Here is a 27,383-nt window from a genome sequence, read left to right on the forward strand (position 1 = left end):
TTCTGTGAGGTGGGTGCTTGTACGATGTCCACTTTACAGATGGGGAGACCGAGGCAAGTTAGACCACACAGGGGCCTGAACACATGGCAGAACCTCTACCTCTCCCAGGAAAGGTCACAGTGGGGAATGGGGAACAGGGCCCAAGAGAGGGGGCAGGCTCGGGGCTGGAAAGCCTCCTTGCAGTGCAAGGTGACCTGCTGGGCTGTGGGAACGGGGACTGGGCAATGGTGGGCGGCCAGGCTTCCCAGAAGCAGTCGTTGGATTCTGACCTGGGGTATCCCGAGGCTCGTGCAAGCCCTCAGGAAGAAATGAGCTCCAGAGTAGAGACCGACTCCTCTGGGACTCCTCTAATGGCAGAGAGCCATGAACCAGCAGGATGGACCCAGGCTTTCCTGCTCCATTCTAACTGTGAAACCGGGTACGTGTGAGGACCTGAACAAAGCTCTCGGTCATTACCATGCTCAGTGGTGGCAGAGGGAGCCTTGCGGAGGGAAAGTATTGGGGTATCATAAGGGGAAAAAGCAATGATCCATTCTCTTCTGGGTTTAGAAGCTTGTGAATATTCAAGCCTACCCCTGAAGAGAAAAGGTAGTGATAAAAGGCACTCCAGCGGTACTGGGGAGTGGAATGACCCCCCCCATCATTCCAGGGCCCACGGCCCCGGGAGCTCAGACTCTACCACATCCACTCCGATTTTCCTTCTGCTTATCCAAACTGGTCGATACAGCCCAGCTGTCAGCTTAGGAAAGGCCACCTTTTGGGATGACCCTGGGCTTGTCTGCCACCTCTGCTTCCCTGAAGTGCGTCGACAGCCTGATGACACTGGGCTCCAGCAGGCCTTCCTCCCGCACTGTCCCTTGTCTGGAGTCTGCCCACTTGCCCTCACAGTGGTGCTCGGTTTTCTCTGTCTGGGAGAACCAAGACACACTTATGAGGCAGCCACGGAATGCGTGGAAACACAGCGCCAACTGCCACCATATCTGGTCTACAAAATGCTAAGTTCTCCTTCTTGAGAAAAGCTGATCAGCATTTAAGAGAAAAGGGCACTTGTCAGAGTGACGGGACCTGGAAAAAGCAGAGATCCCTTCTACGACACGGGAGAGACCCCTTTTCGGAGGCTGCAGAATCCTCGTAGGCGTGGGGGCCTCCGCCGAGTGAGGGCCGGGACGCAGGTGTGGCACCAAGGCTTCGAGCTCTGGCCACCGCTGTAGGCGCTTCCTGGGCTTTGTGGCATTTCAGGGGGGCTTTCGGAAAAGTACATAAATGAGCTGGTAGGTAGAAATTTTAGATCTTGCAGAGGAGATGGAAATGACTGCTTATTGAGCCTCTCCAGCGACGACGATGCTGCGGCAGGTACGCACGCCACAGCCTCCTTCAGAAGAGCCAGTCCTGCCCTCTGGAACCAGCCTTCGTTGGGACAGCTCCCTCTGCCGGCGACCTGGGGTTAGCGATGAGTGAGGTTTATCACGTACTACTTGGGCGGGCACTCAACTTGGCGGTAGAGATTCAATGGATCCCAAATTTCAGAGCAGGGACTCTTTTACGGACGACTCTGTCTCTTGTGTGGAAAAGCCCCGGGGGCCACTCAGTAGACACCCCCTGACAAAGTCTGTGCGAGGCCGAGGCTGGTCTTTATCTCCAAGTATGAACGAGTGAGGGAATGTATGAGGAAGCGGATACAGGAGCAAGGACGCAGTGGCAGCCGGCCCAGAATGTTCTCCACCGCTGGACAACCCACCTGCCCACAGCGAAGTTCCATAATGGCACAGCCCCGAGAGGGCCGCTCTTCCCTCTGATGCCTCTGGAATGATGACTGTGGACTCCGAGCCGCACATGCACAGGCGCCGACTTTGTGCTTCCCTCCGGGTGAAAATGCTCCGGAGGGCGTGCCGCTCCCTCTGGTACCGCGTCCGCCGTCTCCACCTGCCCGTCTGCGGCCACACACACGCCCCACCTCTTTCCTCAGCCTCCCCGCCAGGACTTACGCAGTAAGCAGCTGCAGACTCGCTCTCACTCTCCCTAAGTTCCTGGATGAAAATGCAGTGTTGTGAAATGAGGAGGTTAAAGATCAAAACAGCGACTGCCCCTGCAGAGTTTAAATGTCAGAAAAATACGAACACGCCTGAAACCCTTCCTGGCTCTTTGTGCTTCTGCCCTTTCAGATGGCCCCCCTATTTCTAAGTCCCATTCTCTGAGTCTGCTCTGCTGGAGACGCGCTGGCTATAAAAAGCCTCTTCGCCCCAGGACGAAGTGCACAGAGCCTCCGGGGCATCACAGTAAATGACGGGAACCTGTCGGCAGCCACGGCCCCACAGCAAGCTGTCCCCGGCCCTCCGCCGCTTCCCTGCGCCTGGGTAAGGGGTCTAATGAGGAAGAGGGAAAGGGCTTGCTGACAGTCCCTGCTGCAGACAAAAGGCAGGCCACATTTCGTTTCATGTGGTGGGATTTGCGACAGGACCTCGTGAGCTTGTCTCTAACCCAGGGAGTCCCGCGTGCACGGCCTGAGGAGAATGTGACAGGTGTGCGCTTCCATTCTCTTAGCTCCTGACATTCTTCTCCAGGAATGAAAAGGCAAGTGGAAGCTCGGGTGGGCTCTGTGAGGCAGCCCCCTCCCACCACCTTGCTTTGTCACATTGAGGGGAAAGACCTGGGAGGGGTCCTACCTTCCCAGCAGGCCTCTCTCTGCGGCCGCCACCGCTGCTGCTTGTGGGCCGGGAAACACACACAGTCCGCAGTAATTGTGACCACATAATGAACGCCAAAGAAAGGAAGTCCTGGGGCTCACACCAGAGCAATGCCTGGAGATCGTTCCTCCCACCATACGGGGAAGGCCAGTGCCGGTGGCCCAGGACTCCCATCTCCGGCACTGATTGCTATGGTGAGCACATACGGGAACTGTGTTCTGCTGGAGAGATCCTGTCTTACTCATGACCAAGGATCCTCCCTGACCGTGTCACTGTGATCTGAAAACGCACTTCCCTTCTGTTTCGGGTTGAGCCTTTCGGACAATGCGGACAACCAAGCCTCCCCTGCCCAGTCTCCGCGCACGGGTGTGAGCAGACAGATGACAAGCGGGAGGGAACGTGTACCACACTGCTCTCGGTGTCTTTGAGGGAAACGCTACCAGTAACATCCATCAAGACACCCAAAATTTAAGTGGGTGGACAAGAAGCAAATAGGATTCTGAGAAAAAGCTGAGACTAAACAGCAGAGTTTAGAAATGCTGCCACCTAATCCTTCTCTTTTGGCATTTTGAGTTGGAAATGCTAACCACTGTCCCATGAATCGCAGCAGGCCTTCGGAGTCTGCAACAGAAAAGTGGTCCCAGCTTTGTTTTGGTCGCGTGGTCTGTCCTCTGTCCACCAACGTGGCCTAAGACTAGCAGAAGACTAAGCACCGGGCCGTCCTGCCTCTTCGTGAGGCCACACTACGTGTCCTCCATCCTCCCCACCAGCATCTTCAGCAAGTGCATGACTTTCTTTAAACAAAATCCCAAACCCCTTCCGTGTGATGATGATTAGTTGAAAACTTTACTGATAAAGGATAAAGCTTAATTCTGTACTACACTATTTTCCAATATATTCCTTACTTTGACAGCAAAAGACGATGTTTTAGCAGGGAAAACAGACAACTCCTTAATCCACTGACTCTTACCTGCCCCTGGTACAGGAAACGGACGTCATTACATGCGGTCAGTTGTGATCAGAGAGCACATCTCCTGTCCCCAAACTGTGGTTCTTTAACCAAGTACAGGTCAGTATCCGGTCAAGTCCATTTAGTCAAAAATAGGTGAAGGCAGGGATGATGAAGGTTCTCAGAAAAGGCTCTGCCCACGCACAGACAACATGCCATTCACCAGCTGAGGTAAAATCCCCGTCCCTACAAATGCATCCACTCAGACCCGCCACACGGACTGCGCGGGACAACTGGCCGGTGCGCCCACGTCTCTCCGACTAGACTAAGGTCAGATTTTAAACGCTGTTTCAGCGTGTGTTCGTAGTCTTAAACAAATACAAGGAGTGCCTGGCAGGTTATTTTTAGGGGAGGTAGAATAAAAATACAGCACCGTCCCTCCACGTCTATGCTTCACCAAATCTGTGTTTCACACATTCTACGACTTCCTAATAAACTTTCTGCTTGCATTCAAAAATACTTAATACTACACAGAACATTAAAAAAAATGTATTTATGCAAAGGTGAGCATGTGCAAGCCCCTCCCCCACAAGGGGTATTCAGATGGAAATCAGATCATTGTTAAAAGACCAGTTAGGGTCTGCAATGCTCGTGGGTCCTCAAAGCCGCGGCCTGCCTTCGTGGGGCCCAAAGGAGGTAACTCACTGGAATACCACAGAGGACGCCGAGATAAACCAGGCAAAAAAACCCGAACTGCTTTAATGTCTCTCACTATTAAAGTGAAACACGACGCAGATAATGACCAGTGTTCTTTCTCTTTAGAATGCTCTTCCACCAGCTGCTGGCGAAAAACATGACAGAAGCAGCCAGCATGGACAAAATTAGCATTTAAGGCTGAGACTTCAGGCATTACCAAGCAAGTAAATGCCTCAGGTATGGTCACTAAGAGAAGAAGGCTAAGACTCAAATGTAGCTGCCCGTCCTAAAGTCAACCGATGACCACAGACACCTTCCCTTCTGGCTCTGGACCGATTTTCTCCACTATGCTTCTAGAGAGCTCAGCTGGGTAGAGGAGTGTTAGAAGAGTCAAGATGATGATTTTCTTTTTAAGGTAAACTTAATTTTGGACTAGAAAGGTTGCAAAGATGGTACGCACAGCTCCCATGTACCCCTCGCCCAGTTTTCCCCACTGCTGACACCTATCGTGATCCGGGACCTACAGCACAGCTAAGAAACCAACACTGGTTACTTACTAGTGACTAAGCTCATTTTCTCATTAATCTCTTTCTGTTTCATGATCCAAGCCAGGATAGCATGTTATATTTAACTGTGATCACACTGTGAAATTTTAATGCTTTCACGGGCTCCCTAAATGTGTGGCGCTGGGCGTCAGACTCTTCCCCTAGCTGTAGGCATCTGTCCTTGGCCTAGCCTTTCACGGAGAGGGTCGGGGAACAATGTGAAGTGATGTATTAAACACCATTAGAGAGCTGGTCCATTATGCTGCTTTGATACAAAAGCCCTACGCTCGCTGTTTTAATGGGGATGGGGTTTCCGTTTGGGGTGATGAAAATGTTTTAGAACCAGACGGGGCGGATGTTCCACGACACCATGAAAGCCATGGAATTGTGTTAATTCTGTGTTACGTGAATTTCCCCTCAATTAAAAACAAAGTTCTGTGCTTTCTCTCTAAGCTACCCTGGCGTCCCCTGGACACAACTATTATTCACGTAGAAACGATTTGGGCTCAGCTTTCAAAATCATGTCCCTCCTTCTCCACACCCGACCCTTCGGTGGACTTGAGAATAAAATCCAAATTCTGTCCCAGGACCCAGAGGCCCCTGCCCACCCTCCGCTCTGCCTCCATCCCCCACGGCATTCCCTCTGACTGCTGCACGCTCCGATCGCACAGACTTCCAACAGCTCTTAGGACGTGCTCCTCAACCCAAGCCTGGTGCGCTGCTGCCGCTACCCGGGAATCTGCTCCCGCGGCTTTTCAAATGACTGGTTCCTTCTCAGGAGCGGCCTGTCTCAGTTCAGGTCTGGCCCCACGTAGGCCTGCTGGGACTGCCCCAACGTGAGAGGCCCCTCATGTTGTTTTTTTTTTTTTTTTTTTTTTTTATCTGATGTGGGGCTCAATCCCATAACGCCGGGATCACGCCCTGAGCCAAAGGCAGACGCTTAACCACTGTGCCACCCAGGCGCCCCCCCTCATGTTGTTCTTGAGTGCAGCCCTCTAGTTAACGTGCTGGAGTGACCTTCCTTCCTTCTTGTGCCTCCTTGTCTGTCTGGTTTTCCCTCGCATTCGTAGCACCCAGCAGAGTGCCTGGCTCACGGCAAAGGGGCTCAGTAAGTCATTGCTGTTGAGCTGGACGGGGCAGTGAATGAAATCACAAGCAACCCCACCATGTGCACCTCTGGACGGAAGCAGAGACGGGGAGGGATGCGAGCAGAAGAAAGCAGCTGGTGTCCTGCAAGGGAGCTGGCCTGGGTGCTACGGGGTGGTGGGAGCCCTCGTAAGCCCCAGGTGCTGAGCTGCTCCGGGGAAGGGCTCCTTCTACCATCAGAAGCTGGGAAAGGATTTTCTCTAGTCACATTTCTTCCGACCTCTCCCAAATAGCATTTCACGGGGAGCCCTGACATCAGAAAAAGAGGTGACCAGAGTGTCAAGTGGTGGGGCAGGGGAAGGGTGAGGATGGGGCCAGCCCGCCTCCCTCAGCCCACACTAGGCACCTGCGTAGACCACGGGGCTCTGACAAACTGAGCTTAAAAACTGGGTGAGCTTGGAACACCTCAAAAGCCTCTGCTTTCTGTTTTTGTTTAAGGTATGATTTCCACACAGCAAAATTCACCCTTTGTAGGTGTAAGATAAGAGAAAAAAATATACATATATTGTTTGATCTTTGCCCCTGGTTCCTGGCATAGAGCTCCTGAAACCCTTATAATTTCCTAAGTGGTAAGAGCACTAGGGGCCGCTCCTATTCTAATGAGGCGACTCTGGGTGGGCACCTGGATGGGGGCCGGTCACCAGAAAGACCAAGCCATGATTAGGGTAATTGGAGACTTAGAATTTTCTGTCTCACCCCTCATCCTCCCGAGAAGGGGAGTGGGGCTAGAAACCGAGTTAATGACCGATTATGTCTACATGAGGAAGCCACCATAAAATTCCAGCAGTATGGGGTTTGGAGAGTTTCCAGATGAGACAATACAACACCAGAGACGTGATGTACCCCAGCTCCATGGGGACCCAAACTCCTGCGCTTGAAGTCCTCCCAGGTCTTGCTCTGTGTAGCTCTCCAGCTGCCTGTCCATCTGTGTCCTTTATCATGTCCTTTAATGAACCGGTAAACCGAAGGAGGCGTTCCCCTGGGTTCTGTGAGCTGCTCTGGTGAACTGACAGAGTCTGGGGAGGGGGCATGGGAACCTCTGATCGACTGCCGGTAGGGCAGAAGCAAAGATAACCAAACTTGTCACTGGGGTCTGTAGCTCCGGGGAGATCGTGTCAGGCTGACTTAAACTGCAGGACACCCAGCTCGTGTCCTGTTACTGCAAACCCCCACATGTTCAGTGACCAGGAGGGGCAGAAGTGAAGTGTTTTATGTGCAAAGTAATGGAGATTCCCTGGAGACAAACACAGGAGGGAAGAGCTGGGGTCTTCCCTACACAGGTAGGAAAGCACAGTTTTTCTTCTATAGCAGGTGTATTAGTTCCATGAGTTTGGGAACATAATACAATGTGTAATCACCACCACAATGAAGATACAGAATATTTCCATCACCCTGACACATTTCCTCTTGTCCCTCTGGGGACAATCTCCTGCCCTTACTCCTGGCCCCTGGACACCACTGATCTGATTTCTGTCCCTAAGGCTTAATCTTTTCCAGAATGTCATAGAGATGGAGTCATACCATGAGCATCATACTATTGTGTCTGGCTTTTTTCACTTTCTAAAAAACCTCTAACTTAAGACCAATGTTTATACCTTCAAGCATCCATATTTCCCTTCCTGCCTCTTGAGTAAGAATGAAAAAGTAAAGCTTACCTTCTGGAATACTTGATAGTTGGATTTGGACCATATGTCAAGCTGGGGGGAAAGAGATAAAGCATCATCAACATCAATTTTAACTGTGGACTTTGAGAGATGACATTGTAACAACCGTTACACCCATCAGCTTGAAATAATAAACATAATTACGGAATAACAGAATCGTGGCACTGCATATGCATCTCAAATGTCCTGCTTGAATTTCTTCTCTCTCAACCTGTCAGTGATTTAAGGAAACCAACAGAAAAGATATAGGGAAGTGAGGTGAGGCACCTGTTGCATCCAAGGCTGCATGGGCGGAGCCCCTGGCTCCCTTTCCTAACCTGGACTCCTACCGTGGTTCTCTTGCATGCCAATGTCAATCCTGCCTCGGGACCTTTGCATAGATTCCTTTTCCCCCCAACACTCACATGGCTTCTCCTAATTTTCTTCAGTTCAAATGTCACCTTATCAGAGAGTCATCTCCCACTTACCCTGTCTAAAATATTATTTCCATATCTGTTGTCTTGATTCTCTTTATCTTTTCAAAAATTTGAGATTTTCATTGCACTTAAGACCACCTAAAACTTTATTTCTTTTGCTTATGTTGTTCTGGTGTGGGACCTAGCATGTCACAGGCACCAGTAGGTCCCTGCTGAGTGGAGAAAAACTAGCAGCTCCCAGCTGCTGAGCCCCTGCTCCACGCCAGGCACCACACTGGGCCCTCCACACACACTCGCTCATTTAACCCTAGAACAAGTCAATGTGGCTGGTCCCACTAGCAACCTTACTTTCCAGATGATGAGACAATGGTTCAGAGCCATTCAATCGTCCACGGCAATCTGGAGACACTTCTGATGGATGGTCTCCCCTGATGGTGCTCAAACTTGGCTGGCATCAGAAGCTGCTGGGGGTATTTCTTTGTTTTTTGATATAAAGATTCCTTGGTTCCTCCCCTGCGGTGTCTGAATTAGTAGGTTTACAGTGGGCCTGAGAATCTGTTCATCTGTCTGTCTGTTTCAGCTTTGCTCCCCAAGCAGTGGTGTGACTGTGATGGCTGGTCAGGCCAGGGACCCTTGATCGAGGGCACCCCTCCTTCACAAATGAGGAAACTGGAGGTCATGGCTAGGGCTTGGAGTCAACCTGCCCCATCCTCCTCGGACTACACTGGGTCTTACACAGAGCACGTCAGTGGCTTATTCTAACCAAAAGGATTGTTTTACAGTTTTGTATGATAAGTCAACGTGTTCTCATCGTTTCGTGAGTTTATACTTATAAATTAAGTAGAGCAAAACCAGAATTACCCCCAGTGCAGTGCTGGGAGACAGCTCAAGGATAGCGCAGATTAGAAGAGTCAGTATGTCCCACGGGTGCTAAAATCCCAACTGCAATATATGAGTTCCAGAGCTGCACACATGGAAACACCTGCTCAACGGGCCTCTTGGAACCTGCCTTTGGGGTTGGCCAGTGGTCAAGGAAGGAACCTGAGATACGACGGTATGGGCTATAGGTTGTGTTATTGACTTTGGAGCACGTGGGAACACGAGTAGCAATCACCCAGGGAGATTCCTCGAAGACGACAGGAAGTGAAGTGTTGCACTTGACATGGGGCAGTTCAGAGTTCTGTTTCTGTTCTGAGGAAAACACCAAAACCTGGTTTTCTGAAAACGGGCCTTGGACTTGAGAGGTGGTCAGCGCACAGGCACGTGTTCAGTTCTTCCCGGCTTCTTCCCGTTCCCCATGAGTTCCACGCACGCTGCGCCGTGTTTGAGAACTTTCAGGCCGCAGAGGAGCTTTAGAGGATTCTGAGAGGGTCCCTCTGGACCCCAGCGGGGCTCCTGCTGGAGAGGGCCAAGGTTAGCGGATCCCAGCCCAGGAAAAGTACTGGAAGAACTCTGCCTGAACATTCATTCGAATGGCCCGCCTCTCCCTATCCCCTCTGGTGTTACCACCTTCTTCCTGGATTTCCAGAGCATGCCTAACCGACCTTTCCCCTTCTACTCTGGCTGAACTGCTCTTCAGAAAGGTGGTATCAATTTTCAGTCACTGCACTCTGCCCCCGCCCCTTCAGCCACTCGATTAAAAACAAATCTTTAGGCATTAGAATTTTAATTTGGAGGCTAGCAATTTGTAGGGGGAAAAGTGACATGTTACCTCCAGAAAACTCTGAAGGAAACCTCAAAAGAAACACACGGAGTGAACTCCCCACACTGTCAATTCTGCTGGAAGAAAACTGCTGGCCCGCCGGTCATCCTGGGGAGGAGAAGGCAGGTTCCCACGGTTTCTCAGTGCCGCAGTGGAGCTCAGGGCTTAAAAAAATGCAGCACTTAAAGATTATTCAGAGAGTGCAGAATGAATAAGAGCGATTTTCTGTATCTCTCAGTTCTGCCAAGATGACAGGGAGATGCCAGAAAGTCTAAATCTAAATTTTAGGGAGAGTAACATCAGTGTCTCAGCTTGGAACTAACATAGTTCCCCTTCCATTTGAAGCCGACAGCTGTTTCTTCTGAGGTTCTCCACTGTTTATCCTTCCTGCCTGTTCCCATCATACGTAGGCAGACCAAGACATAAACACAGGGCCATGGAAAAAGAGAAAAGGAAGAAGCGGCATATAAACCGAAAAGTTACAGTTTTAAAAGAGAAAATTATTAAAAAAAAAAAAAACCCAACTCTTCAGTATCTGCAGAATGTTTTAATAGAGAAATCATCTAGGGAGAAATACGCACAAGTTTAATTAAGAGACGGGCTCTCCAGCCTAATTGTGGCTTCTGAAAACACACCATGCTCATTCAAAGTGAGCGTGCTGCTCTTTCTGAAAGGAGCTTTAAATATATAATTCAGGACCCTAGGGAATGGCTGCAGCCATCTGGGACAGAAGGATGTCAGACAATACGCCCTACGTAGCAGGTGCACACGGGTAAGAAAAGGAGCCGGTAACAATGGGTTCTCCTATTGCTGCAAAGGCACAGCAGGCAGTTTGTACTTGATTTTCTGCTAGATTTATGCCAAAGAAAGCCATTTAAGTGAGCGTTCTGGAGCCAGTGCCCTGCCTCTTCTCAGGGCCAAGAAGATTTCAGAAATTCATTTCAGGGAGCCCGCACTGATCCAAGTGAATATTTATTAGCTTTAGCTTCTTTACTGCAAAGGCGGGCATGGCTACCAATTGTTTTGCTGGCTGTGATATTCAAAAAGGAGCGTTCTGGAAGCTGTAAACTTTCAGCCTGATGAACGGGAAATTACTCTGAACTACAATGGCAGGGAAAGAAAGTAAAGCACCTCTCAGTATTCTGGGCGAGCATCAGAAAGACCTTAAAATGGAAAAGCCAACCTTATGGCACCTGGTGGCTGAATCTGCAGTCTTAGGAGTAGCCTCTGGGACTCTGGAGATTGGAGTGAGTATTTTAGGGGTAGGAATGTGCTCTATTCTTAGGTAAAATGGAAACCAACCCCACAGATGACCAACCGTTCTAGCACAGACACATCTGCTCTCAGGTTAAACATCAAGACGTCAAAGGTCGTCTCGACTAATGAGAATGGTGACGATCAAACTCACTTACCGAAAAGAAAAATCAGAATGGCCCAATATCAGAAGGCAAGGGCACACCAGCTATGACAATGACCACTGCCATCAGCATGGCCGCACACCCAGCGAGGGCAGACACTATTCACCAAGGACCATGCATGCGGCCTGCACTACACCTGCGTTTCCTTTCTCCTTCCCTTTCTTTTAAATATTTTATTTATTTGAGAGAGAGAGAGAATGAGCGGGGAGGGGGGGCGGGAGGGCAGAGGGAGAAGGACAAGCAGACTCCCCTCTGAGTGCGGAGGCCAAGGACACAGGGCTGTGTTAGCTTTCGAAATCCTCCCAGAGATCTGGACAAGGATGATGAAACCATCCCCACCTCCCAGAAGAGGACACTGAGGCTCAGATTAAGTAACCTGTTCACCATCACACGAGTATGTAGTAGAAAATTCAAAACCAGCCCTGTCTCCAGAGGCCCAGCTCTTAACCCGCGAGGAAGACCGCATTTCAGCTAGAATTCAGGAGGGCTGACTGTGAGCCACTCCCCTCTCTAGCGGTGGGCGGCACTCCTGTGGAAGTTCAACATGACAAATCTGCTTCGAGGCCCGCTCATGTGACAATCATCGCCACTGAAATTCGCTTAGCAGCCAGTGAAAATTCTGGCAGCTTCTCAGAAAGTTACCAATTCTTCATTTCAAAAAATAGTGCAAGGTACCATAGATTATCTAAAAGTGACAATTCCAAATAAAACTCATAAACCTCACAAGGGCCTTCAACTTTTAAAGCTTTTACTTATTAGCATCTTCACCTTGCAAGGTCAACAGGTGATGCGTCGGCAGGGGCAGCAATGGTCAGATACTTCTCCGTAATTACCCAAGTTTTCAAAACCATCAACTTCTACCTGGTCCCCTTCTTAATGTGCCCAGTCCTCCCTGGAGAATAAGGAACTGAACAAGTCTCACCACAGAACTAGTGTTACGGGTCTGCTGTTCTTCCACTTTTCACTTTCGATCAGGACAGACATTTGTTACCAGAAACTGCTGAAAGCACAACTCCGGGCACCGTCCGCATGTGAATTAAACTGCAGGCCCCTTCCCCAGCTTTCCCCTTCCCCCGTAAGTAGCAAGAGGCCGTTTTTCTGAAGGTCGTCTGAACAATTTCAAAGGCTATAACAAATCAAAATGTTCCCTGCATCTGATATCAAACGGGGCTGATGCCAACACTTATTAGAGAAATCAGATTCAAGCTTCCCCAACCCCCTCGACCCCTCCCCCCCCCCACATCCAACTTTGAAGTGGGAAGAATGCGGGGATCAGAAATTACCCAGGAGACAGCTCTGGCTGTCTTTGAAGGTTCCCTTTGATACCACTATTTCTTTTCCTCCCTTTCACTAGGAGGCTAAAAGCTGCCTTTTTTATTGATACGGGGTAATTAATGAAGCTATAGCATTAACATAACCGAAATCCCCTAATAAGATAAATTCAACCGAGACACTTACATTTTTTCAGTTAAGTCTGGCGGGTATAAAATCAGGACAATGCCCAGGTATTCAACTTAAATCTGCCTTTTAAGATGCTGAGTCATGGCTCTCTGCACCTCCCTGGTTACAGTGAATAGCGGGTTGGTAAGTTTTAAAAGCATTTTTATATTTTATTAGAAGAATTAGTGTACTGGAGCTTGGTCTCAAAAATATGCATCCCAAAGCATGAGAGACTATGGACTCTGAGAAACAAACTGCAGGCTTCAGGGGGAGGGGAGTGGGAGAATGGGATAGGCTGGTGATGGGTAGTAAGGAGGGCACGTATTGCATGGTGCACTGGGTGTTATACGCAACTAATGAATCATCGAACTTTACACTTTACATCAAAAACCAGGAATGTACTGTATGGTGACTAACATAATAAAAAATATTAAAAAAAAAAACGCATCCCAGGTGAAGAGGCAGACGATCAGGGTGGCGGTGGTTACTGCAAAGCAACAGCCTTGCTGGGATTCTGATGGGGAGAAAACCTGTCAGGTCCAGGAAATCAGGGGGTGGAGGGGGTGCCGGCCCACTATTGTAGCAACAGGGATAATTAAACCTTTCAGGAGGTGCTGGCTGCTTTGGGTTTGGGGGACACCGACTTCTGCAGTCGCAGAAGTTCAGAACCCACCAAGTCCACTGCTTTCTAAGCCACGCCCATGGCATCCGTGGCTGAGCTCTCAGACTGCAGCAAATCACCCCCAGGCTAGCGCTCAGACACCAGCTGGGCAAATGCCGAGCTGCATGTCTGGAACAGCACCACTGCAAGCAGCAATTGGTTCTTGAGAACCACACCGCAAGCTCCAGTGGCTCCTTCCAAAGGTTACATTTTGTTTGCGATATGCTGGACATTTCAAGCACATTAATTACGCTAAGGCTTACATGTATATAACTATATATAAATTCACATATACCAGCACCAGTACTCAAAATAGAACACTAATAATGTCTGCATGGTTTTGTAAAGTGCTCTGAGAAAAGAAGGGGCTAATCAAATTGGCTAGGATTTGGGGCGCCTGGGTGGCACAGCGGTTGGGCGTCTGCCTTCGGCTCAGGGCGTGATCCCGGCGTTGTGGGATCGAGCCCCACATCAGGCTCTTCCGCTATGAGCCTGCTTCTTCCTCTCCCACTCCCCCTGCTTGTGTTCCCTCTCTTGCTGGCTGTCTCTATCTCTGTCGAATAGGTAAAATCTTAAAAAAAAAAAAAAATTCAAATTGGCTAGGATTCGATTCTGGGCAGAGCGGTCGTTTCGAGAGCTCCTCTGCCAAACGCGGTTAATGCGCCTTTAAAACATCAAATGGCTTGGTCCTCTCAATCTTGCTATTCCTCATTTCAGGGTCCCTACTGACCACTTGGGCCAATATGTGCAGCTGTAAAACGCAGCAAGAGGCCTCCTGTATCACATTTGTGATATGAATCATAGCAGAATTCAGGTTTCCAGACACATATTCACTTTCTTTCTGATGAACAGAGAACCCACGCTAATCTTTCATTAGGAAGACGTGCGCTGTGTGTGCGTGTGTGTGTGTCTCCTTCATTTTCTGCACTTATGACTCCACTCCCTGCTGCTTCTTTTGGTCCTCGTCTCTGATGTTTGGTTCTCCACTTTTCCATTCCAGCTAAAGCACTGGCACATCCCAAGTAGGCTTCTCCACTGTCTCCTCCCACACATCACTGGGCTTCTCCAGCACTCCAGGCACTGCAACATCTTGGAACAGCGTCATGGGACAGGGCCTGGGCCCTTGAGGTGCTCCTGGCAGATGGCGGTCCAAGGCCTGGCGGGGTGTGACTGCAGGCAAGTCACTATACATTCTAGGTCTCAGCTGCCTTCATTGGAGAACGAGTCTAATTTAGGCAGAACCTAGGACTCGATGACCACTGTGGGCAAAGTTTGCTTATTAGCATGAACCCTAGCAGGACAACATACGGAATACTCTTCGTGTTTTTATTAACTGCAAGACAGACACGTCAACAAATAACCATGATGTACTAATTGTAGTCCTAGACAAAGACTGTTCAAAACGCTATGGGTGTATTCAGGAGGAGGCTAATTTGTGGCGCAAGCAGACGCAAACCTGGGCCTGCCAGCTCGAGTCCATGCTCCTGTAAGGGACCCTGGGGAAACAGGGACAGGAGGAGAAAGGGGATGGCAGTAAGCCAGGGTGAAGGGAAGAGTGAGTGTGTCGGGTGGATGAGGAGGACAAAGCATCCCAGGCCCAGGGCACCGAGGGCGCATATGAGTGCGAGTTGCGGGAGCCGCAAACAGCACAAAAGGCTGGAGAGTGAGACGAAATGTGCGCACAGAATGACGGCAGCTGAGGTCAGAAAGGAAGGCAGGGGCCAGATCACTTGGCATTTCTATGTGTTGCTAAGGAGTTTGGATTTTAGTCTAGAAGCCAGGGTTTTCAGAAGCGTGTTCTGTGAAACGCCAGTGTCACGATATGCTGAGAAGAAAGGAAGAAACAATGAATTTGGGGTTCAAATAAGTTAGGAAAATACTGCACACTATATGCTCCTCTTAGCAGATTCACAGGACACTAAGCAAACTAAAGTTTCTAAGAATTTCTATAGTAAAGAAACCTACTGAACCTTCTCTAACCCCGTGTTTCTCACAGACACTTTGACCATGGACAGCTTTGTGTCTAATACCTATTAATATTCTACTTTTCTGCCTGCTTTGGGCAACAGGGGATGGTGAAAGCAAGAAATCATACGCTTGGATGTGTATTTTGGGAAGACTGCTCTGGAAGCCAAGTGAAGGACAGACTGTGGCAGGGAAATAAGACTGGAGACGAGGCATGAGGCGGCCAGTGCACCTGCTCCATTGAGAAATAAGGAGAACCTGGAAGAAGGGGAGACGGACAGGAGGAGCCCAATTTGGGAGAGATTTAAGTGGGAGAATCATCAGAAACTGCTGACAGACTAGATTTGGGGAAGGGGAGGGACGGTTTGGGCGATTAGGCAGTGGTACAGTTACCCCAGATGAGGAACAGCAGAGGGAAACTGAGTTTTGGAAAGGAAGCAGTGAGCGGAGTTCTGGGCGGGCTGAATGTGAGGTGCACCTGGGGAGGAGAGGTCCCACCTAGACATAGTGACCTCCGGGGGCTGACACATGAAACGACAGTACAGGGCGGGGTGGGGGGGATGGTTACTCAGGGAGAGAAATCCTAGAAGCATACATACGTGACAACTTTCTAAATCCCTTGTTCTAAGCGCAGAATAAAAATGGTATTAGTTATCGACTGAGTGGTGACTAGGTGGCACAGTGCTAAGTGCTTTGCTTTACAGGTTTTCGGACACTGCCAGTGTGGGGCAAACAAATACAATGTTAAAGAGAGCAGGCAAAGTAGGTAAACCCTCACTCCTTAGAATCCAACTTTAGACGGGGCGCCTGGGTGGCGCAGTCGTTAGGCGTCTGCCTTCGGCTCAGGGCGTGACCTCAGTGTTCTGGGATCGAGCCCCGCATTGGGCTTCTCTGCTAGGAGCCTGCTTCTTCCTCTCCCACTCCCCCTGCTTGTGTTCCCTCTCTCGCTGGCTCTCTCTCTCTCTGTCAAATAAATAAATAAGTAAAATCTTAAAAAAAAAAAAAAATCTAACTTTAGTGAATGCTTCCTCCCTCTCCCAAGTTTGTACCTTTTGTCACAAGGTCAGTCGCTACTGTTGCTTAGCTTTCTGTTTCCAGCCTTCTCTCCCCAGCGCATCTGTAAGACTCTGGAGGGCAAGGACCATGATTCATACCAGGTGTGGCTAAGGAGCTGTGAACCTCGAACCAAGGCAACAAGAACCACCTCTCTAAACGGCCAGGACCAGGAATGTGGGGGTTCCTGGCCAGGGTCACTTCTGCTGCTGCTCCCTAGTTTGGAGCGTCCAGAGAGAGCTGCCGCCAGGGTTTATGAATCACACACACACACCACAACTGCCCCCGTGATGCACTTTAGTCTCCATACCTGCTCTAAAGACACTTCGGTTTTTCCAAAAAGGAAAAGGAAATCTCCCCCTGAGGGACGCTTTGCTTTCAAAGGGGAGACAGACGAGAACTTGGCAGAGTCCTTGAAGAAAGAGTAGTTTCCCTCGTGGACAACATTTGTGTGGGACGTGGAGATGCTGGGTTACTTGTTCAAAACACAAATCTCATCACCTTGTGGGTCACAGCTCTTACGTAACACACTGTTATGTGCTAAGCTACATCTGTCACATTTTTTTGAAGAATGTTCTATCCTCATTGTAATGTGGCCATTGGGTGGTGAGTGCTAGTACTATAGCAAACTTTAAAAATTGTAATGGGCTTCATGAAGAGAAGGGACAGCTCGGGAGAGCAGGGCAGACAGAGGCTTAGTGCACCAAATGGCCAGGGTGCGTCCGGGTAGGTGTCTCAGGCGGAGTGCTCATTACACTCTGGAAGCCAACACAAATGAAGGCTGTCAGCTCCCATTAGCATCCTCTGCTGCTCTCCCTAGAGCCATATGGACAGTGTGCAGTCAACAGAAATCAGGGGTTCACATGGGTGAACTTTCTATGAGACAAACCACCCATGGAAAAAACTTCTCTTTTTTCAACCGCAGTGTTCAGTATGGACTGCTGAGGATAAGCCACTTCCTCAGGGCTCCTTGTTAGTTTCATGGGAAAGATCCTGAGCCGGTTGTGTGTCAAAGTAACTCGAATTTTCCTCATGGTTCTAGGAAAAGCAAAATGCCGAAAATGCCAAACCCTGGGCTATTGATGTGCTGTACTACTGGGCGGGAAAAAAAAGAAAGAAAGAAAAAGAAATCCATTTCCTCAGAAGACACATTTAATGAGGCAACTGGGGTCTAAGGTGATAAATTAGAAATTCAACTAAGGGCATCAGGCTTAAAGGAAAAAGCAGAAGCTTGATGAAAAATGCAAGGGGAGAGAGAGAGAAATGTTTTTCTGTAAAACGTTCATCTTCATACTGATAAACCATGCTTGTTGATCATTTCAGCAATGACTGCTAGTGTTTAATGTCACTCATCTGGGACTCTGCCGCGTTTGTTCTGGGACACAGAAAATAAAGGCAAACGAAACAAAAGACTCCAGAATGCTTACCTTGCCGTCTTCTGTGTAGACATTCTCACTATATCCCCTCACTATTGTCCGATCAATGAACAGGCTCCGCATGACGACAATCACCTTCAACACCTTTCCCAAGGTCACCTGTCAAAACACATGCATGCACACATGAAAGCTTACGCTTGAACATGCAAATGCATGAGGCTGGGCAAGACTCTGTGAAGAAGAAAGGCTCACCTCGCCCTCTTGTTGCTGAGAGACGCACGGGAGGGCCCTCCGAGGGAAGGCATCCTAAGCGTTCCGGAACAAGCTCTAAACGACGAGGCCCTCCCGCATTCTAACTACACGGAACTTATTGATATTTTTGGCTTACAAATCTCAGGATAAGTTCCATATGTTTAATATCTGGATACAGTAAAATTTCCTTTTATTTTTTTCTGTCTTAAGATGACCTTTTTCAAAGGCTATCCTGGGATTCTGGCATGCTAGGATTTGGTAAGCACATTTATTTTCCTATTAGTTCACGGCCCTATGTACACCCATGGAATATGTAGAAGAATATAGCAGAGAGATGAAAGGCAGGCACCAAATGCCCATGCGGCTGAACTATCTATTTATAATAGCTGGGAGTAAGTGGAGAAGCAATACCAAGTAAGTTCTGAAGGTAAATGGAAAGTAGCAGAATTTTATCTCCAAAAAGGAACATGATCCTGGAAATACATTAAGTGCTTTTACTCTCTTAGAACCTAAGCACGTATAACGGATAAAAAAAAGAAAACAAAAAACCCACACACCTAAAAAAAAAGCACAGTTTCATGTAATGCCAGGGAAAACGTAACCTGCTGTGTTTGCTGGAACGGGCTCAGCACTAAGAATAGAAACAGCACCTTCCTTTCTTTTAGGGGCTCATGTAACTCTTCCGGTACTTGGCTACGCCTCTTCTGTTCATTTCCCAGATGAGACCCTGGGGGCAGACTCAGAACAGGGCCCAACCAGGGCCCAGGTCTGGTTTGTTCACTGAGGCTCCAATATCAGAGAATGAGCTGAAAAGAGCCCCCGCCCCAATCCTAAACCTGAGACCCAATATATACTCCGTTGCTGCTGATGCCACCTTCAAACACCCTCTCCTCACTTCCCCGTTCTCTGCTGGCCGACTGTCCCCAGCAACAACCCTCGTCTTTCTGTGATTAGTCCTGGGTATCACCGAACATTCCTAGTATCTGGTTCCTTCAATAACTTCTAAGTGATGAGAGGATCTCTCTATTTTTGTATGCCTAAAATGGTCGAGAATTATCAACAGGGTAGGAAAAAGAGATGAGACCCTTATTTACATTTAAGAGAATGTTAATAAAAACATCTCATTTCTGTATAGTACTTCCATTTTATTTATTTATTTATTTATTTATTTGAACTTTCAAATACTGCTACACCATGTAACATTTAATGGGCCATCTCTTGGATAACTGGAAATCACTAGATAAGGATGTCAATAAACCACCAAGGTAGGAGCCGTGACTCTCTAGTCCACATGCAGTCTATGGGGAGGAAGGGAGAGGGAGGAAAAGAATCAAGTTCACAGTTTTGTAATTATATGCACTGAAACCAACAGCCTCTCGCTGGGCTGCAGTTGGAGGTCCGACACACCGTCTCCAACGGGGCCGCCATTTCAACTGCCCATTTTAACTCTGCTAATACACAGAGATAACTAAGCTATTATTTCCGTAAAAAACCAAAATCTAGCTGACTTTAACCAATAAATTGCCTCTGTCATTTCTCAAGTATTTTAAGATGGAATTCAGAAAAAAAACCACACTAAAGATACTAGAAATTTTATATTTAATTTTTGTTTTTAAAGGTGAATTTTGGTATTTTAAAAGCTAATGAACACTAAAAACTTAATAAATAGGCCCGTTATAGAAAAACCTACAATTAGAGTAAAAAGGAAGGAAATAATCATTCATAATCTGCCCTTCTAAACCATTAACGTTTCAGGGAGATTTCCTTTCAATCATTTTAATAAAAGATTTATGGATTTCATAGAAAAGGAGGTCAGACTTGGGGTTACCAGAGGTGGAGGGTTGGGCAGGGGGAACTGGAAGAAGGGGGCCAAAAGGCCCAAAAGTCCAGTTACAAGATAAATATGTCCTGGGGATGCGATGCCCACATGCTGACCACAGCTGGCCCTGCTGCGGGGTGTGAGGAAAGCTGTGTACAGAGTCAATCCTACCAGTTCCCATGACAAGGAGAAAATTTTTTTTCCTTTTCTCTTTTCTTCTTTCCATGGCATCTATACGAGAAGATGGATGTTGGCTGAACCTACTGTGGTCATCATTTCACATCAGACCACTGTGCTGCACACCTTAAACTTACAAAGTGGTGTAAATCAATTACTTTGTAATAAAACTGGGGGAAAAAAGATCTACCGTTTCTGAATTTGTAACATGGCTGTAACTGAAACTATATACCTAATTTCAAATCAAAGTTTTACTTAAAATTAGGACATAAGCATTGTTCTTTATTGCTGTGCAGTCTTCAAAAATGGCAGTACGTGCTGCCTGGCACTTCACTGAGTATGGGTATTTTTATAATTTCTTTAACCATTCTCCTATTGCCGGACATGAGCTGCTTTCAAGTTTTCCTAATATAAATATGCCTACCGTGTGCACTTTTGTTCACCAAGCTTTTGCTGCATTTGGGATTATTTCCTGAAGATAGACTTGGACAACTGTAATTACTAGGGCCAATAGTACAAATATTTAAAGTCTTCTGATGCAGTCGCTAACTGCGAGTTGTAAGCGTTACGCCAGCTACAAAGGTACAAGCGTACCTACTTCTCTCCTCTCCTGTCAGTAACAGGTATCATTAAATCAAAACAAAACAAAGTAAAATCCATCCCCTCTAGAAGGAGCAACTTAATTTCTTTAACCCATTTATTTATTGGTCTGAAAACATTTTTAAAAGATTTATTTATTTATTTTAGAGAGAGACAGTTTGTGTGTGCGAGTGGTGGGGCGGCAGAGGGAGAGAACCTTCAAGCAGACTCTCCGCTGAGCGTGGAGCCCGATGCCGGGCTCGATCCCACATCCCTGAGATCGTGACTTGAGCAGAAATCAAGAGTCGGATGCTTAACCAACTGAGCCACCCAGGCGCCCCTAGCCCATTTTTTATGAAATATTTAAACAAATATACAAAAGTAAGTGAAACAGAACAAAGAACGTCCATAGACCTCCACCCCAAAACTTCAATAACTGTAGCTCTTGGCAAACCCTGTTTCACCTCCACCCCCACCTACTTTTCCCTTCCTATGTTACACTGAAACAATTAACAGCCATAGTATCATCATTTCATCTGTAAACATATCCTTCTGTGTCTCTAAAAGGACTCACAACACAAAAAAATGCAAGACTACGATGCCATCCCATACCTCAATCAACAAGAATTCTTCAATATTATCAAAGCTGTCATCGGGGTTCAAATTTCCAACAGTTTCGTAAGTGCCACTTTTTTTTTTTTTTAAAGATTTTATTTATTTATTTGACAGAGATAGAGACAGCCAGCGAGAGAGGGAACACAGACAGGGGGAGTGGGAGAGGAAGAAGCAGGCTCCCAGCAGAGGAGCCTGATGTGGGGCTCGATCCCAGATCACCGGGATCACGCCCTGAGCCGAAGGCAGACGCTTAACCGCTGTGCCACCCAGGCGCCCCCGTAAGTGCCACTTTTAAAACAGTTTGCTTGTGTCAGGATCCGAATATAGTCCACACAATGTGATTGGCTGACATGTCCCATGAGGCTCTCCTAAACTAAAGGTTCCCGGTCTCAACTCCCACCCCTCATTTTATTTGTTGAAGAAACTGGGTCACTTTTTTTCTACAGAGTTTTCCGCAGTCTGGATTTTGCTGATGGCATCCCCATGGTGTACTTTGCATGTTCCTCCTTACTCCGTACTTCTTGTAAATTGGCATGAGAGGAGATTCAGGCTTGATTTCTTTTGGCACGACAAGTTCACGGGCAGTGTTATGGTTTACTAACGGGAGGCAAAAGAGCTTGGGTGTCTTGGCAGGTAATGCTGGCAGCTGCTGACCCATGAATTCACCAGGGGCTTCAGCTGGCCACATACCAGTGTGATCGTTCTGTCTTTATTAGCTGGGACACTTTTATAAAGAAAAACTTCCCCTCATCTACTATTTGGCTACTCAGTGATTGAGTTTATTGCATAGGAAAGGCAGAATAAATGCTCCATGCTTTCCCTTTATCAGTCCTCAAAACAATGCATCGGTTCACTAGTTTCCTTCCAACGCAGACAGCTTAGTTTTCCACCCAACATTATTATAAACTCATGGATTTCAACATATTTGATGTATTTGTACCTGGTACAATTACTAGTCCTACATTCTTACTGATGCTCACATTGTTCTGTGGCCCGTGGGCATTTCCTTGGTTGGGTCCTTCTGACTCACTCCAGTCTCTGTGACAGCTCCCTTGCTATCTGGTACGGGACAGCCCAGGTTGGTCTGGCACAATTCCTGCCCGAGGTCACGAGTTGGCCGTCTCCTCCACAGCCCTGGCTCTTTTCAGTGGGAAACGGCATTTCAGGACCATGGCCAGGGCAAGAGGGGCAAAGAATGCTGAAGGGTTAAAATGTTTGTTTTTCATTTTATGAATATGAATTAGGTCTGTATTCTCCTCTCCACCTTCCCCCTCAGGGAGCGTCCCCACGGCTTATGCTTGTACTGGCCTGCAGCATTTTGTGGACAACCCCATTATCTTTCAAATTGGTAAAGCTCCATGAAGTTTGTTCATTTTTTTTTAAAGATCTTATTTATTTATTTGACAGACTGAGAGAGAGAGAGCACAGTAGGGGGAGCAGAAGGCAGAGGCAGAGGGAGAAGGAGGCTCCCCGCTGAACGGGGAACCCGATGCAGGACTCGATCCCAGGACCCTGGGATCATGACCTGAGCCAAAGACAGACGCTTACCCAACTGAGCCACCCAACGCACCAAGTTTGTCCATTCTTATTTTTTAGAAACCCAGAAAGGACCCTGGTGATCATATATGTAGAATATGCATAGGCCTATGGCTTTCTGAATTTTTAACATGGTCATAACGAAACTATGTACACAACTTTGAAGCCTGACACGGTGAGGCTCTGGAATCAGAGGCACTTGGGAGTCAGGTCTCAGCTCTGCTGCTGGAAAGCCTGACCGGGCATCTACCGTCTCTGAACATCGGCCTCCTCTCACCCAGCGGAGGTCACGATAGCTCCACCACAGACTGACTGTGAGGGGTCAGCAAGACAATGCACCGAGCAAGGGTGAGGAACAGGCCCGGCGCAGGATACGTTCCCAGTGGTAACTGTTGCCCAGCCCAGTCTGGATTTGGTGGAAGTGAAATCATTTGAAGCCAGTTAACATTAAAGCTGGAACCAGTTCAGTGAACTTGCCACTGACGTCAATTTACCCTTCTACTCTGGTACCTGGGGCTAGAGGGAAGCTGTAGAGAGTGGGTGACAGTGGTGTCGGGCCCTGAGCTATGAACAGAAATGTGCCTTCTGATGAATGACTGCTGAGTGGAAAGGCTGCAAGCCTGGGGGCTAGGCAGTTTAGGGGAAGACATGAATGAAGCTGTCCTGTGGGCTGATCTGGACTCACCCTGCTGACACCCAAAAGAGGCCATTTAGTGTGCAGGTCAAGTGCAATGGGCTTCAGTCCCACACCTACCACTGGACTGTGTGACTGACGGCAAGTCAGTTTACTCAGCTGCGAAATGCAGAGGGGCCCGTGAGGAAATCAGTCGAGTTGATGCACAGGAGACGTGGCTAGGGGTGTGGCGCATGACAAAACGCAAGAGCTACTAGCCGAGTTTCTCTTGAGCGTGGTGTGGTGGAAAGGGCCATGGGAGCCTTTCAAGTTCCATCGAGATGGAGCTTCATGCACATTCTCTAACGTTCTTTCCAGCCCCCATGTCACTCTACAAGGATTCAGATCCTCACATATCCAGACTGCACTAGTTTCAAACATAACTGGATGCATCAGGTTGTAATGACCTTGGAGTTCCGGTGGCCTAACACGGCAATGCATCCAAACAGGCCAACTGACATCGTTCCACAGAGTAGCCCGTGCCGGCCATGGTCCCAGGCAAAACACCCAGTTGACAGGGGCTACAGGCTGGTTCTTGGCAACTGCTTGGGATACCACAAATAAAGCTAATGCCATCTGGTAATGAAGCAGGCTTCCTGTTACCAAGGTAACACTTCTATTACTGAGCAGCACATTTCCGAGGAGCTCACTCACTACTCCTCCTGTGCCTGTCCCCATGAGTGTTCAAATGTCAAGTTGTGAAGAATCAGAGGAAGCCAGTGGGCTTCCCAGCCGGTCATTGCCCTTCCAGGGAGGTGCCCATGCCGTCACTGCCTGGTCGCTTGTCAGGCTAGCTGTGCTCTGGGCAGCTGGGGCTGCATCGGTGGTCTTCTCTATCGGGTCTCATGACAGTCACCTGCCAAGCTGTATCCCAGTAAGAGAATTTCCAGTTCACAATGACAAGGCAAGTCACAAGCTAAGAAGGGAAAGTGGGAGGAAAGTTGAGGATGAGAGCAAAAATATTTAGTTTCGCTCTGCTACCAGCTGTTGTCTAACACAAACTTTACAAATCTGGTCGTTGAGGTGTTATCTATACTGGCAGACCCCGTGAGCTTACAAGGTGAGAGAAACTGATCACTTAAAAGCTTATTCCCTCAGGGCTGGTGCAGGGAGAAAGGCACTTCGAAACTGAGCAGTATCTGTGCCCTAGAGACAGGGGAGGAGGGTGGACCAAAAGCTCTTTTGCATGTGGAACCCGGTACCAGATAAGGAATCCCTGACCAGGCATAAAGCGTGTATGTGGGAGGTGAAGGGGGTAGCATGATATTTGCCATTCAGACAAAGGCTGCATGGCTGAACTCTGCTTCTGGGGAGGGGGCATGTTAAAAAAGGAGGGGGAAAAGAAGCCAATCATTTGGTCATCCACGAGTGTTACTTTCCAAGTATGAACACAGTAAAGTGTAACATGTAGGCATCCTTAAGGGATCTGCTGTATTTTAAGCGATGTTTGTCAAAGCGTACTTAGAAGGGTGGGGGACAGGGAGGAGGGAGAGGCAGACAGACATCTCTACAGAGGCTCGGAAATAAGTTTTCTTCAGTACAGTGTATTAAGAGGCTTCTTCATACTAATTCCAAACAAAGAGGAGGATAAAGTGAATGGTTTCAGTAAGCATTTACTGATAACTGTGTCTGGACTACGTGAAGTCCTGGGCGAGGATGTGGAATCAGAGAATCATATCACCCTAGAGCTGGAAAGGACTTTAAAAATCATTTTTCCCAACTCCCCTCTTTTTAAAGAGGCAAACTGAAGCCTAAGGAGGTTAAGAAGTGTCAAATATGGCTCCTGCCTTGAAGGAGGTGATTAAGCTGGCAAGTGCCTGAATTAACTGCGGGGCTTGTAAGTGTTATACCAACGCGGGCTCACGGTGTACAAAGAATTTTGGGGAGGGTGGTGTGCTCCATCACTGAGCTGTCTGGCATCATCAGAAAATGCTTGGTTTGGCACCTGTCCAATTTAGCACACGTTCGGCAAGGTAGAGCTGGTTATACAGACGAGCACTCCACAAACGGATCTCATGGAACATTCCTCCAAGAGATGTTCTTAGATGTGGCCTAGAAAAAAACATCCAATGCTACCCAGGCTTTTCCCTGACTCCTGGGGGTCTTCTCCTGCATACTGCCGCATTACCTCTTGACTTAGGACAAGGCCAGGGGCATGCCCAGAAGGCTGCAGCTTCCCCCTCTAAGAACCCTGGGACGCAGCCCAGCCGGGTGTTTTATTGTCATTCCCCATAGAAGGCAGCTGGGGTTTCAAAAGATTTGAGTCCAAGCTCACTGCTTTTCTGTGCAGGGCCGGAAGCATGCCTCTCGCTGTTCCCCCTTCTGATGCCGAGTCCATGACCCCATACCAGTATCTCTGAATCACAAGCAATGGCAACCACAGAGCCTTGCTTCATCTAAGCCTCCAGCCACCCCACTGTCTTCTCTGGGACTCTGGTAAGTGGCTCGAAGCCTTGCTTCACGAGACTCCTGGTTTCCCTCACAAATGGCTTTAAACTCACACTCGGGATCCCATCTATACGACCCTATTAAAGCACTTGTTTCATCTGATTTTAGCGTTTTTCTAAACAAACTTAGTGCTCTGACTTCTGCACAGCTGCTGGGTATGTGTAGTCCTGACGCTCATGCTGGGCGAACTGTTCTCCCGACAGCAGGCTTCCAGACCGCAGCAGTGAGGGGGACTGGAAACTAAGAGGCACAGAGGGAAACGGGCTGTTGCTTCCTTCTAGGAAAATGCTAAAACTGGATATAGGTAGGAGGAGATGGAGACAGATCCACCCCGAGAGGCTGAAACTCTGGCCGGGCTGAGAGCAGAAGATCCACTGTCAATCGCCTGCGAGAGGAGGCTGCTAGCCATGCACAGAGCTGGCCGGCGACCGAACAGTAAAAGGTAAATGGGCGATGTGACTTGGAAACCAAGGGGTCAAAGCAAGGGACTGTCAGAGGTAAGACGGATGTTCCTGCATTCTGCAGGCCACTTGTTTTGCTCAATGGGACAGATTAGTTGTACCTCCGATAAATGCAATGCAATGAAATGCCATATAAAGAGAAATGAAACCAGAAAGCAACCCCAACGTATGGACTAGACTTGCGATAGAGTCCTCACAGCCCCAAGATGAGAATTCGATCTTTCCTTTTGACAAAGGCCCAGGAAAAATGAGGCAGATAAGCCGACTTTAGATTCTGTCTACCAACAAGTCAGAAAATCAACTTGCCAGCAAGGCAAAAAGGCATGGGAATTCTGTTTATGAACTCTGGGAGAAAAAGAGACCTGAGCTTAGATCTCCGTTCTGCCCCCTCCTGGCCGTGGGACCTGGGACAAGTTACCTGGCCTGTTAAGCCTGTTTTCTCACCTGTACACCCAGAATAAGGCTGTTGTGAGAGGAAATGATACCAGACACGTGACATGCTCACAGCACTGTGATTAAAACACAGCAGGTACTCCAGCACTGGTCACACTGGGTTCCTCCCACTGGTCTCCTTGTCATGGGGGAAAAGCAGCATGGCACAGGGGCAAGAGCCAGGGCTTGGAGCCCAGAGGCCCAAGTTCAAATTCTGCCCCTGCCACACACAGAGAGCAGTGTGGCCCTGGGAAAAGCAACCCAGGGGGAGTTCTGGCTTTCTCATCTCTGAAATGGAACCCTTATGTGAACTGGACAGCTGGTGCTGTTAGATGCCTGGGGTGGGGGGTGGTCACTACTGGCCCTTGCTACATGGTAGCAATTGTTTTTAATAATTATTAAACACTCTGCCTAATAAGATGAGGATGATTTTACATTCAGTGGCTTATTCTGTTGATGAACGAATTGGACTCATTCGCGAAGGAGTGCCCACGTTAACCATATGGGCACCTGCCCCTCCTGCACCCATCCATCCCTCTCTTCTAAAGTCAAACCTAACCTGGCTGGAGGGGAACATCAGAGAGGACCGACTCATTGCCAACTCTCGTCAAAAGGTTTCATGAGAAGGATAGCCTGAGAAGCAACTTCTATTTCACATGCTAAACATAAATTTCCT

The 27,383-nt window shown here is 48.3% G+C and overlaps 1 protein-coding gene across 2 annotated transcripts in view; it reads right to left on the bottom strand.

Annotated features, from left to right (window-relative positions):
• MED27 (mediator complex subunit 27) overlaps window positions 1-27,383 on the bottom strand; it is a 197,084-nt gene that overhangs the window by 12,384 nt on the left and 157,317 nt on the right. Inside the window, exons 5-6 of one of the 2 annotated variants that reach the window (XM_008698681.2) lie at window positions 17,767-17,874; window positions 7,676-7,717 (exon numbers count right to left, since the gene is read on the bottom strand). In XM_008698681.2, the coding sequence (XP_008696903.1) occupies window positions 7,676-7,717; window positions 17,767-17,874 (150 nt within the window). Of the gene's footprint in view, window positions 1-7,675; window positions 7,718-9,179; window positions 9,496-17,766; window positions 17,875-27,383 lie in introns of those variants that run through there. The other variant, XM_040632102.1, reaches the window with a different exon arrangement.

Source organism: Ursus maritimus, unplaced genomic scaffold (genome assembly GCF_017311325.1).
Source record: "Ursus maritimus isolate PB19 unplaced genomic scaffold, ASM1731132v1 scaffold_17, whole genome shotgun sequence".
Taxonomy (NCBI): domain Eukaryota; kingdom Metazoa; phylum Chordata; class Mammalia; order Carnivora; family Ursidae; genus Ursus; species Ursus maritimus.